The 12,489-nt window shown below is 33.7% G+C and overlaps 1 protein-coding gene and 1 pseudogene across 1 annotated transcript; one reads left to right on the forward strand and one right to left on the reverse strand.

Annotated features, from left to right (window-relative positions):
- Positions 1-3,527: 3,527 nt before the first annotated feature.
- On the reverse strand, positions 3,528-5,760 carry LOC148587553 (uncharacterized; annotated as a pseudogene).
- A 1,509-nt stretch (positions 5,761-7,269) lies between these two features.
- On the forward strand, positions 7,270-8,302 carry LOC132167127 (fatty acid elongase 3-like). Its single transcript, XM_059578025.2, has one exon. It carries the CDS (start codon positions 7,393-7,395, stop codon positions 8,194-8,196), a length of 804 nt encoding a protein of 267 aa, XP_059434008.1. The 5' UTR covers positions 7,270-7,392; the 3' UTR covers positions 8,197-8,302.
- The last annotated feature ends 4,187 nt before the right edge of the window (positions 8,303-12,489 follow it).

Below are 12,489 nucleotides of genomic sequence, written 5' to 3' on the forward strand. Positions count from 1 at the left end.
TAATGTGGTATGTTTTTAAATTCTAAATGTTGTCTTTATATATTTTGGAAAGTAATAAATTATGAGAAAATAATATAGTACATTAAATTTTTGAACATAATAAAATCACATATAAGGAAAATTATTAAAATATAATTACGCTCTTAATTAAACTAATTTAATGATCGGTTCACTCTTAAAAAATCAATTCAAAAATGATGCCTTAAAAAACCGGTTTAACCTTTTAAAAAAAGAGATATGCTAGAATTTAATAAAAACTCCATATTTTGCCCATAAAAGTCCAAGTGGCAAGATGTCGCATCATCTTTTTTTTGTTGTCTTTTTTCCTCCACAAAAAATATAATGTGACATCTTGCCACTTAGACTTTTATGGGCAAAATGCGAAGTTTTTATTAAATTTTAGCATTTCTCAAAAAAAAAAAAAAAAAAAAAAGGGGTTCACACCAATGTGGCAATTCTATAGGAATGCACATTACTAATCAAATGGACGTTACCTATGTAGATGATTATATATATATATATATGATGTAGAGAACTAACAATTGATTTAAAAATAATAATAACAATAATAATAACAAAGCCATATTAGTAGATTGTCCGCTATTGGGGGAAAAAAGAATAACAACATCAAATTTTGTGCATCATCATTTAAGGATGGTTAGGGTTATTAATTGCCAATGATTATCCCCAAGTTTTCACAAAATTAAAAACCGTTTGAATGCAAGTTTTGTAAACATTTCTATTTGAATTTTTTCACATTACTCAAAATTAGTCCCATGATCATTTTGCATTGGAGTTTGGTCTGAAACCAAAAACATTTCATAAAATAGACAAAACTGCTTCCAAACAAGGCCTTAGTGGTCTTGTTGGTTTGTTTTCCCTTTATGCAATCCACACAAGTACCAAAGTTAGTAAAGTCAAGAGTTTTTAAAACTCCATCATTCACTAACCTCTTGATTTTCTCTATGGAGATATGTCTCAATCTCCTATGCCATAACAAAGCAAAGTTTTGATCCATAAGACTCCTCTTTATGCCAACATCAATATGCAATGATAAATAGTTGTTCTCAAAATTGGGATTTTGATCAATTTTGAATAAACCATCAATTTTTATTCCACCACCAAGAAATTGTTCACCTTTAAAACACAGAAAGTTGAATTGATAAACCAAAATCCAAAACCAACAACATCCAATTTGTAAACATAAATTAAGTTTCTAGAATAATCTGGAATAAAAATTACATTTTCAAGATCTAAAACATATCCAGATTTCAAAATTAATCTAAGAGTCCCAACAGCTTCTACTCATAAAAATAATTTATTTCCGGAATAGACACATGGTTCATTGCTTGCTAGCTTCCTTGTTTTGAGAAAACCCTACATTGAGTTGACAATACGGGTTGTAGAACTAGAATCAATCCACCATGCATTATTTGGACCATCAATGAAAAATATTTATGACACACTAGAGATATGAGATTACCTTTTCTTTTGAGCCACTTTATATACTTTTGGCAATCTTTCTTCATATGCCCCCCTTTCTTTGCAGAAGAAACAAGTATCATTTTTGCCATATAGCATGATTGGCACCTTGTTCTCCTTCTTGAATTGTTGGGCATACTTGCCTCTCTTGGTCTTTCCCTGAGCATAAGTAGCCATGTGAACACCTTCTGGCTTCTCATGTTTTAACCTCTCCTCCTCTTGAGCACACATGGTCAGAAGTTCATTTACTGACCATTTATCCTTATTTGTGTTATAGGATATTTTAAAAGGAACATACTCAGAGGGGAGAGAGTTTAATATGAAATGAACCAAGAATGACTCAAATATATCAACCTCTAGGGACTTGAGTTGAGCTGCCATGTCCCTCATTTCCATAATGTGCTCTCTCACACTTTGGAATTATCATAGGACTTGCTTAAAAGCTTCTTTATTAGGGTGCTGGCCAAGGCCTTGTCAGAACTCACAAATTGTTTCTCAATAGCATTAATGAATGCTTTAGCCTTAGTGCATTCAGGGATAGAACCCCTAATGCCCTTAGAAACATGAGATTTCATGAACATTAGACTTAAGAGATTAGATCCCTCCCACCGCTCATGTTTTGCAATCTCTTGTGACGTACTTTCTCCGTGAGGGCGGGTGGCTCGTCCACACAGAGTGCTAAGTCAAGCTCCAAACACCTCAAGATAAAAAACAAATTTTCTTTTTAGTCAGAAAAGTTGTTACCATTAAGCACTAGAACATGAAAAGTTCCATCAATAACCAAAGGAAAAAAAAAATACTTTAATGCTATGAAATAACTTTATTTAAATTAACAAATTCTAATTTAATAGTTAATTTCAACCTACCTGTGAGCAAAGTTTGCATCACACATGAAATCTACTCTTTAGTAATAGGACTAATAAATTTAAACATTAATAAATAAAATTTTCCATACCTATGGGCCTAAGAGAAATTTTATTTTCAATGTTAAATTTACTATCTTATTCTAATTCAATCATAAAAATAAAAACGTCCCTGTGGGGATTAGTAATTAAATTTATGAATTAATTACAACATGATGTTAATTTTCTTTATGAAGTTCACATATATAATCTTGATGCAATTATCATTATAAAATCGGGATACTGTGACTCTTCTAAAATTATTATGATAATTACGACTTTATTAACATCTAATAATTGTATAGATGCCAAAATAAAGTTCCCAAGAATAAAGAGTAAACCAACATGGAAGTGGATAAACAGTATTTTCCAAATTACAACCGGATAAGTTTCCAAAAAAGTGAGGGAGCGCACAAATGCACACTTAAATCCAAAGACTTTCGTAGCCAAAACTTTCCTAGACATTGCAATTTTGGATTGTACCATAAACATTCACCAATATATGTGGCTTAGTTAATTATTTTCAGGTCTAGGCATCAAACAATTTATATTTAAAAAATATAAATTAAAAGAGAAAATATATTCCTAAGTTAATGCATTAAAGAAGCAATAATTTTAATACTGAACAATTTAAATAACAAGAGAAATAAAATTGTAATATTAAAGTATATTAAAATGCATGGCCTAATGGTCTTAGAAAGTGGCATTAGGCCCTTTATACCTTGATGACCCAAGTTCTAAACCCATTCATGCCCAAAACCTTTTTTTTTTTTTTTTTTTTTTTTTTTTTGAACTGAATCGGGCTTGGGTTAAAAATAAGGGTTGATAAATTTTTTCGTACCTCGGTTTTAACGTTTTTATTTTTTCCCCCCTAAGTTTTAAAATATGATAAATCTAGAACATCACATATGGGAAAAGACAAAATCAATACCTCCGTTAGTTCCGTCAGTCCCAATTAGTGGAAGTCCATGTCATTTACGTTTATATCACGACACGTGTCCTAAAAATTAAAAATAAATAAATAAATAAACCTAAAAAAAAAAAAAAAAAAAGTGAAAATTCTATGGGGTGGCTGGCCACCCCATTTTGGCCTTGGGAGCCACCCCCATTTTTGCTTTTCAATTGGCTCGTAAAGGGATTAATCTAATCTTGGTGGGTTGGAATCCGGACAAGCTCAAAGATGTTTCGGATTCTACTCAAGCCAAGTACGGTAAGACCTAAATCAAGACCGTTGTTGTGGACTTTGCTGGTGATCTTTCCGAGGATGTTGGCCGCCACATAGTAAAGTAATAGCAGCATAAGCAAAGTGGAAGTTACCACAATTTGCACAACAAAAGCCCAACTCTTTCGCTCATTGCTTGCACCATCCGATCCCATGGCCGAAACCGCATCGGTCCACACCACAATCCCTGCAAATCCCCCAAAAAACAAGAGAAAAGAAAGTGCAACACCTCTCATCCCCTTCACCAAACTCGCACTCCGCCTCAACGACTCGAACTCCCACCTCGATTCCACCACCACAATCACATAAACTAGGGATCAAATCACTTGCAAATACACCAACACCATAATCAAAGCAACCAGCAAAACCCCACTAAAAGTTACAAAATAAGGTGAGGAATGCTCAACCTCATGCCCCAAAAGCTCCATCACTCTCACGACCAAGAATAGGAAAAGCCCAAAAGCAATACAAATCTAAGAAACGATTACCTGGAAAATGATGACTGTTAACAATAGAGGAAAGAAGGAAGTGAACACGGACTTAATGGCGGAGATGAGCTTGACGGGTCGGCCATAGAAGCCGCTGAAGGTGATGGAGGCGATGGCGAGTAGAGAGAAGGCGCAGATGAAGAGGGAGTAGAGGAGAGAAAAGAGTTCGTTGTTGGAGAAGATGGGTTCTTGTTGATGATGATGATGGTGGTGGGTATGGAAATCAAAAGGATGGGCATGAAGGAGGACTTGGGTGTTTTTGGGGAAAGGATCGGTGAGGAGGTGGAGGAGGGTTGGGAAGACAACGAGGGAGAATGAGAGAGGAAGCAGGAAGAGTACCGAGAGCGCTTTTTTTTTTTTTTTTTTAGGTTTATTTTATTTTTATTTTTTTTATTTTAATTATTTTTAATTTTTAGGACATGTGTTGCGATATAAACGTAGATGACATGGATTTCCGTTAATTGAGATTGACAGAACTAACAGAGGTAGTGATTTCGTCTCTTCTTATATGTAAGGTACTAGATTTGTCATGTTTTAAAACCTAGGGGAAAAAATAAAAACTTTAAAACCGAGGTACCAAAAAAGTTACTATCCCTAAAAATAAACTCATATCCAATAGCCCAAAACACTAGACCCGGTTCCTATATGGATTAGAAAACCCTACCCAGAAACCTTAAGACCCAACCCGAAAAAACCCAAACGCTAGCCGCCGCTGCCGCCCCTCCCCTTCAGTGCCGCCTCCCTTATGCGTAGGCCACCAAGGATTGGCTCTCTGGCCAAACAATAGGCAGCCCTTGTAGGGTTGCCGTAGTTATTCTTTATGGGCGGCCCATGATGGACCGCTCCTCACTGCGTGTGGCAAAACGCCGCTGACAATAGAGGAAACATGCATTCTTGCTAAGGTGCCCAGTCACCGAAGCTCGCTAGTGGCCTTTGCGCCGGTGGCTAGAGATTTGGCCACCATCGCTCCATCTACCCAACCACGGCTCAATGTTGGTTCACGGTGGAGTCCATACAAGTCATGAGTTTATGGCACAACAATGTTAATACAAATAAAAAAAATAAAAAAAAATCAATGATTCAAACATGTAATGAACCAAACAGTGATTATGTGAATATTTTCAAACTGTATAGCATTTACAGAATCACAATAATCATTGAATGCAAACATAATTATATGCTGAGCAAATCTAGCCTAGAGATGGCTCTAATACCACATGTTAGCAATATATAATTAAATGCTAACTAACAATATAAATTTGTAGCAGAATAATTTAATTATATAAATATCTCCAGCCATTGCTTTGTCAAGCGGAATGAAGAACACCTTTCTTAAATAATTAGAGAGCCTGACAACAGGAAAATATAGAGAAAGATGTTCTTCTGACTTATACATACCAGTGCGAATAAATGGAATACATAAGCTTTATTTATAGGTAGGTCAGAGACTCTCAATCATAATCGTTACCTTATTTATTCCTCCCATCAAGAAATAAAAATCAAATCAATAATCAATTCAAAATATTTGATTTCATAATATAATCTTCATTTGGAATAAATCATTGAACACTGTAATTATATTTATTTTATAATTACAATTATGGTGAACACCGTAATTATATTTATTTTATAATTACAGTAAATATATATGTGACATACGGGCCATTCTTTAAATAGAATTTCTTAGAGTACACATATAGATATATTAAGACTTACAATAAAAATAATTCAAACTATATTCTATCGTATTATGAAGAGAATTCTATTTCACTTAAAATGTTTTCATTACAAAATTAAAATAGTTTTATAAAATTTATTAAAAATAAAGTTGTATATACAAGTCAACTGAATATATATGAATACAACTTGGAACTTTATCCTCTCCAATTCAAACGAACCGGAGAAAATCCGATTTCTTTAAAAAATGAGTAAAATTGTCATTTTACTTTTATTTACCAATTTTACCCCTCCTTTTAAATAAACCAGCTCCTCTTCAATTCATTTTGACATAAGAAAATCCTACTCTGTTTAATAATAATTTAACCTTATCTTATTATTAGCAATTGCAATCCTATGAAGGTGATCATAATGAGATCTAGTGAGGTCGTTGTGGTGTAGTACTGTAGTAGGGTAGACCTAATTCTGAGGTCTCAATCGTCCTTTGCAATTCCACCTGTGGTGACAGATTTTTTTTTTTTATTTATTTGAATTTTCTACACGTGGTGAGAAATTAGTTGGAAGTTTTTATTAATGAAAATAAATGGGAGAGCGACATGAAGTTTGAAAATGGACAGTACAGCCAGCTGTGGTGGGACCAACATCATCAGATCCATATACTCGAAGTTATGTGTCTGTCTTGTTCTTGTTCTTCGTGTGTCTGTGTCTCTTTGTCTCTCTTCCCGCGCCCACATACTTTTTCCCTAAAACAACAATACACTGTATATAATATTCTTGATATATACTTCACATTTTATTTTACTATTTTTTTTAAGTTAAAATTAAATTTAGACAGTTAAAAAACTACAGTATACCTTTTTACCACACCTAAGCTAAAAGTAGAAGTACTTTTTAATATTTGGGGCTTTTTCTTGTACAAAATGTCCCTTCTACACGAGTTGAGTAAAACTCAAACTTTCAAAACATTATTTACACTAAAAAAAATATTGAACGTTAGACATGATTCTTCATGATATACCAGCGTCTTACTAGATGAGGCCACCCTTGGGGTTTAAGAGCTGACAGTAGCTTGTCTTAAATTTTTCTTGAATTTAACGAACAAAACTACTTTTTGCTTCTATATTTGAATCAAAACCACATCAGTTTTTCTTATTATTTTCAACAGCTTCTCTACAAGTCTTTCATTTCCCTATGTATAAGGAAAAGTTTAAAAAGTGATACTAGTAGACTCTTATACGACTGCTATACAATTATACAACTATGATGATGTAATAATAAAAAAATCAATAACTGATATTCACTGTCACATTATAATAATTATAGGAAAAAATACTAAGAATCAATAAATTTCTCATATTTAGCTGTATTCCTTTATAATTAGTAATTGGATTTGTAGCCTTATACATATAGATCCCATATAAGTCAATGGTGAACCATAAAAATTTAATGATCGATTATAAGAGAATATGAGCCAAATATAAAGAATTTATTGACGGCTTAACATTTCTCAATTGTAAGAGGGTCTCGATTGAAGGCCATAAATTCACACCTTCCATCTCTACCACTCCCTGAGTATCATAAAAGCAACCATTTTAGGCAGCATGGTGATCCACACCACACCATGATGACTCACATTTCCTCCACCCTCCACTACTGGTTAGTCCACCACCCAACCATCCTCCATTTCTCATGGACCCAAGGCCAAACCCTTGGCTCCTCTCCGCTCTTCCTCACCCTCGCCGTCGTCTCCTACCTCTTCTTCACTCTCCTCCTCTACCACCTCCCACTCCCACCCATCAACCCAACCCTCCTCAAGCCAATCTCAGCCGTCCACAACGTCATCCTCCTCATCTTCTCCCTCACCATGTCTCTTGGCTGCACCCTCTCCACCCTCTCCCATGCGCCCGACCTCCACTGGATCATCTGCCTCCCCCCGAAAACCCCGCCCACTGGACCCCTCTTCTTCTGGGCCTACGTGTTCTACCTCTCCAAGATTGTGGAGTTCCTTGACACCCTCTTGATCATCGCTGGAAAGTCAACGCGGAGACGACTCACGTTCCTCCACGTGTACCACCATGCAGCGGTGGTGATCATGTGCTACATATGGCTGCAGACGTCGCAGTCCTTGTTCCCGGCGGTGCTCGTTACCAACGCGTCGGTGCATGTGCTAATGTACGCCTACTACTTATCGTGCGCACTTGGGGTGCGTCCCAGGTGGAAGAGGCTGGTGACGGAGTGCCAGATATTGCAGTTTATGTTTAGCTTTGTGGCGTTGGGGATGATGCTGCACTACCACTTCACCGGCGGTGGGTGCTCCGGCGTCTGGGGTTGGTGCTTCAACGTGGCCTTCTACTCTTCTCTTCTGGCTCTGTTCCTTGACTTCCACGCCAAGAATTATGTCAAGAATGAATATAAACTGACATAATAATGATGATGATGATGATGATTCTTTCGTATGCCATGGACAGTCAGGATTGATTAATTAATTTATGTAATGTTGCATTACTGCTTTCTATTTATTTTGTTACTATCAGCATTTAAGAGAATTTAGTTCATATTAATTATAATTTCATTACTAGTGTTGTTATTGAAATAAACTGTCAAAAACCTTAAATTTTTATTCGATAAAACCACATTAAATCACCTATGGTATGTCGGCCACACTTTAATAACAAGATAATATTTTATTTCTTTTCACTTGGCCCACATGAAATATGAATTTTTTTATGGTGCATGTCGGGTACATCAATATGGTCATTACTTTATTTATTTCAACTATTCGTTTAAATGTTCACTCGCATAATGAGTCTTTCCAAAATATGTACCTTATGAGGAAAGAACATTAATTTCTTCATGTTTCTCAATGTTTTCTTTCATGTCTTTATGCTTGTTTCTACTTCTATAGTCTTACTAATTTTTAAGAAGAAAATTGTAGCAAAGTTATCGCAACAAATCTTGATAAGTCGTCTTAGCTATAAAATCTACAATTTTGAGACCTTTAATCAAATTTCTCAACCATAATACTTATGCAATGGCTATTATAGACATAGCGTTGGGGCACTTTTTGTTCAGCCTAATTTTTGTTATGAGTAAGGCGAGTCAAGTGCAAAACTCACACCAATTGGATGGGGCAATGAGTATTGGGGCACAAAGCTAGGGTCACAATCAAACCTGGGATGAGTATTGGGGCACAAAGCTAGGGTCACGATCAAATCACCAGGTCGCTTAATTCCACAAGGTAGGAAGGCGGATAGAAGCGCATGCCTATGTTGGTTCAGCAAGCAAACAATATCACTTTGGTTCAACAAGAAAGCGTACAAGGGGCTCATTTGATAAAACTTATTATATATTTTTTGTTGTTGTCATGCGACATAAAGTGAAAGTAGTTTGTGAGTATTTTGTGTTTGAAGTTGTTTGCTAATGATTTTAATTTTTTCCTAAATAACAAAAAAATATCCTAAAAAGTGTTGCCAAACGAGCCTATTAATCACTTTGGTTCAAGATTAATTGGGCATTCATAACATCAAGTACTACACGACACACATGCATGTTTGCAGTAAAAGAGGATCGGTCGTGACAGTCTGCATGCACTTGTAACTTATCTTTTTTGTTACAAGCACCAGGGAAAATATGCTTATTTAAGGGCTTAGGATAACCCTAGGTCCTATTTCGTCTACTTTTTGATTCCCAACCCAAGAGATGGAGATAGAGATAGAGAGAGCGAGAGCAAGAGAGAGGAAGGACCAACCTAAGGCTTGGAAAACTCCCAACTTTGAGGTATAAAGCTCATCTTAGACCTAACAATTGTCTTTATTTCTCATGTTTTAAGCTGAAATTTATGTGTTTAATCGCATGATTAGTTGTCTTTTCTTTATAACGGTTTAAAATTGGGCTTTTTTTTTTTTTTTTGAAGTAGATACGCTTGATTCTTGCATGAAACGTGTGTATTTTAAAACGATCAACCTTTTTAATATCGCAAACTCAAATAGACTCTAATATTATAAAAAATAAAAAAAACAAAAAAATAAAAAAAAACAAGGTTGACGTTTATAGGAGAAATGAAAAGAATTTTCTGCCAATTTTTTTTTAAAAAAATGAGACTGACTTTTTAAAGAGAAATGCAAACTCTCTCTCTCCCTCTTAACCATAAATTGGACCATTCTTCCCTCCGACCACCTGTCCAAGGAACATTTACCTCACCACCATATTCTCTCCACCGCGTGGTTTGTTCATAGTTGATTTCTCAGTCTGCAGGCCTTCAATTAATGGTGGATGTGAGTAATCATGCAAGGAATAGCAGCTACGTACCATGTGTACCATTAATGCTCTCCTATTTGACTATTTCTCCCTTGCTTTCTCCTTTCCATAGATTCATAAACACAGTCTGACATGTGCAACGTGTAACTCTCATCTTTTAATGCTATATATATATATATATATATAAGCAAACAATAAATCATATAGGACAGAAATGCTCTATTTTTTTGCTTTAATTATTAACACTTTACTGTTTGAAAAAATTTCACTTTAGATTCTACCACACGTTTGGAGAAGGCCCTCTTAAATTTAATGCAATGTACCCCCTTTATCAGTTTTTAAACGTTAAAAAATAATAAAATGACCATTATATCCCTGTCATTTTTTTTATAAAATTTTAAATTTATATATTATTTTTAAATTAAAAATTAAAAGAATAAAGTTATTATATATAAAAAAAATAAAAAAATAAAATAAAAATCACAAGGTGACCCATATAATCCCCTTTTTTTTTTCTTCATTTTTTTTTTTTTTTTTTGTTTTAAGAGAAAAGGAAAATGGAAGGGTAATTTGGTATTTTTAGGGATTTTTGTTAGGGTTTAACGGCAAAAATTGATAGATGGGGATAAATTGCATCAAAATGAAAAGGGTGAAATTAAAAGTTTTTTAAATTTGAGGGTCTTCTCAAAACGCATTATAGTTCAAGAATCATTTGTGAAGTTTCCCCATATTGTTTATAATGGAAAAGATAGGGTCACAAATGAATTAGGAATAATTAAATACTATGAAGCTCTGTCTAAATCTCAAGAAAAAGATGCCACTAAAGATGACACTAAAGAGCTCTATTAATATGGGTCACCTTATACCACTAAAAATGCCACCTAATACTGTGCCTATATGTGAAGCTGTGTCTAAATCTCAAGAAAAAGATGAACTAAAGGGCAACCTGTCAAAGACGACCATTAGACTTTCAACCATATATATATATATATATATATATATATATATATATATATATATATTTTAACAAAAAAACATATTGTAAACAAACAAGACAACTAATTTATGATGCATCACATTAGTAACTCAAATAATTTTAAAACAAACAGAAACAACAATAATTAACAAATTATCTTATAATATAAATAGTAGAATTTTTATATTTATTTAATTAAGGATTATGCAGTAGCTCTAATATGTTATGTGAGGGTTATCTTTCTAAAAGAAAAGAAAAAAATTCTGCTGTGAGATCTATTATCTCCGATGTATGATGTAGTAGCATCACGTGCGAAGTTAGAGATTACACTTACAACTTTGTTTTAAAAGTCGGGGTGTACTCGACTTAGCATTCAGGCTTTATATATATTGGGAGAACACTTATCATTTCTCGATTACAAATACTAAGATTCCCATATCTTAAATATTGGGCATGAAATTACATTTAATTTTTTTTTTATAAGATTAATTCCTGATAATATTCCATCAAATCTTTCTTCGTGCATGGCATTATTGAAGATATATAAATAATGGATATGTAAATTTCATGTTCTAATGCCAAAATTAATAGAGCTCTTTCTAGCACTTGGTTCGGAGCTGGATTGACTTTGTGGTACATATATCGTGGGTCTCAATCTACTGTAAACCCAAAACAAAGGGTTATTAAAAAAGAGGAATGATAGGGACTCAACTTTTTTGCCCAACAAAAGTTCAACTTTTGTCTTATTTATTTTTTTTTAAAAAAATAAAATAAAAAATGGAAAAAATGTTTAAAGCAACCCTATCTATTTTTTGTCTTTCTTTTATTTGGTATTTTTTTTAAAATGAAAAATGGTATTTTTTTCATAATAATGTCTTTTTTTTTTAAGAAAATGTCATTATTATGAAGAAAAATGCTATTTTTCATTTTTAAAAAAATACTAAATAAAAGAAATGCCAAAAATAGATAGGGTTGCTTCAGACATTTTTTCCATTTTTCATTTTGGTTTTTTTAGAAAAAAAAATAAAAGGTAAAAGTTGAACTTTTGTTGGGCAAAAAAGTTGGGCCTTTAGCATTTTTCATTAAAAAAACTAGAAATAAGGTTGACTTTTTAAAGGAGAAATGGAAAGAATTCTCTGCCAAATTAAGAAAAATAAGACAGACCTGTAAAGAGAAATAAGACAACTTGTTGTAAACTCTCTCTCTCTCTCTCTCTCTCTCTACCATAAATGGGGCCATTCTTCCATCCGACCACCTGTCCAATGAGCATTTAGCTCACCATCACCTGTCTGCAAGCCAGCGTATATATATATATATATATATATATAAAAGTCTAAATAGAAATAATCATACAATAAATCATATATGGCTGAAATGCTCTTTTTTTTCTTCTTTTTTTTTTCACTTTAATTATGAACACCTTATTGTTTATCTTGGAAAAAGGTAGGTCATAAAGGAATTAAGAATAGCTAAATGAGATGTGTT

This window comes from Corylus avellana, chromosome 2, assembly GCF_965113065.1.
Source record: "Corylus avellana chromosome 2, dhCorAvel1.hap1.2, whole genome shotgun sequence".
Lineage (NCBI taxonomy): Eukaryota > Viridiplantae > Streptophyta > Magnoliopsida > Fagales > Betulaceae > Corylus > Corylus avellana.

What these genes read in the sequence shown, in the direction of transcription:
- LOC132167127 (XM_059578025.2), top strand. Translation starts at nt 7,393, where the DNA reads ATGATGACTCACATTTCCTCCACCCTCCACTACTGGTTAGTCCACCAC.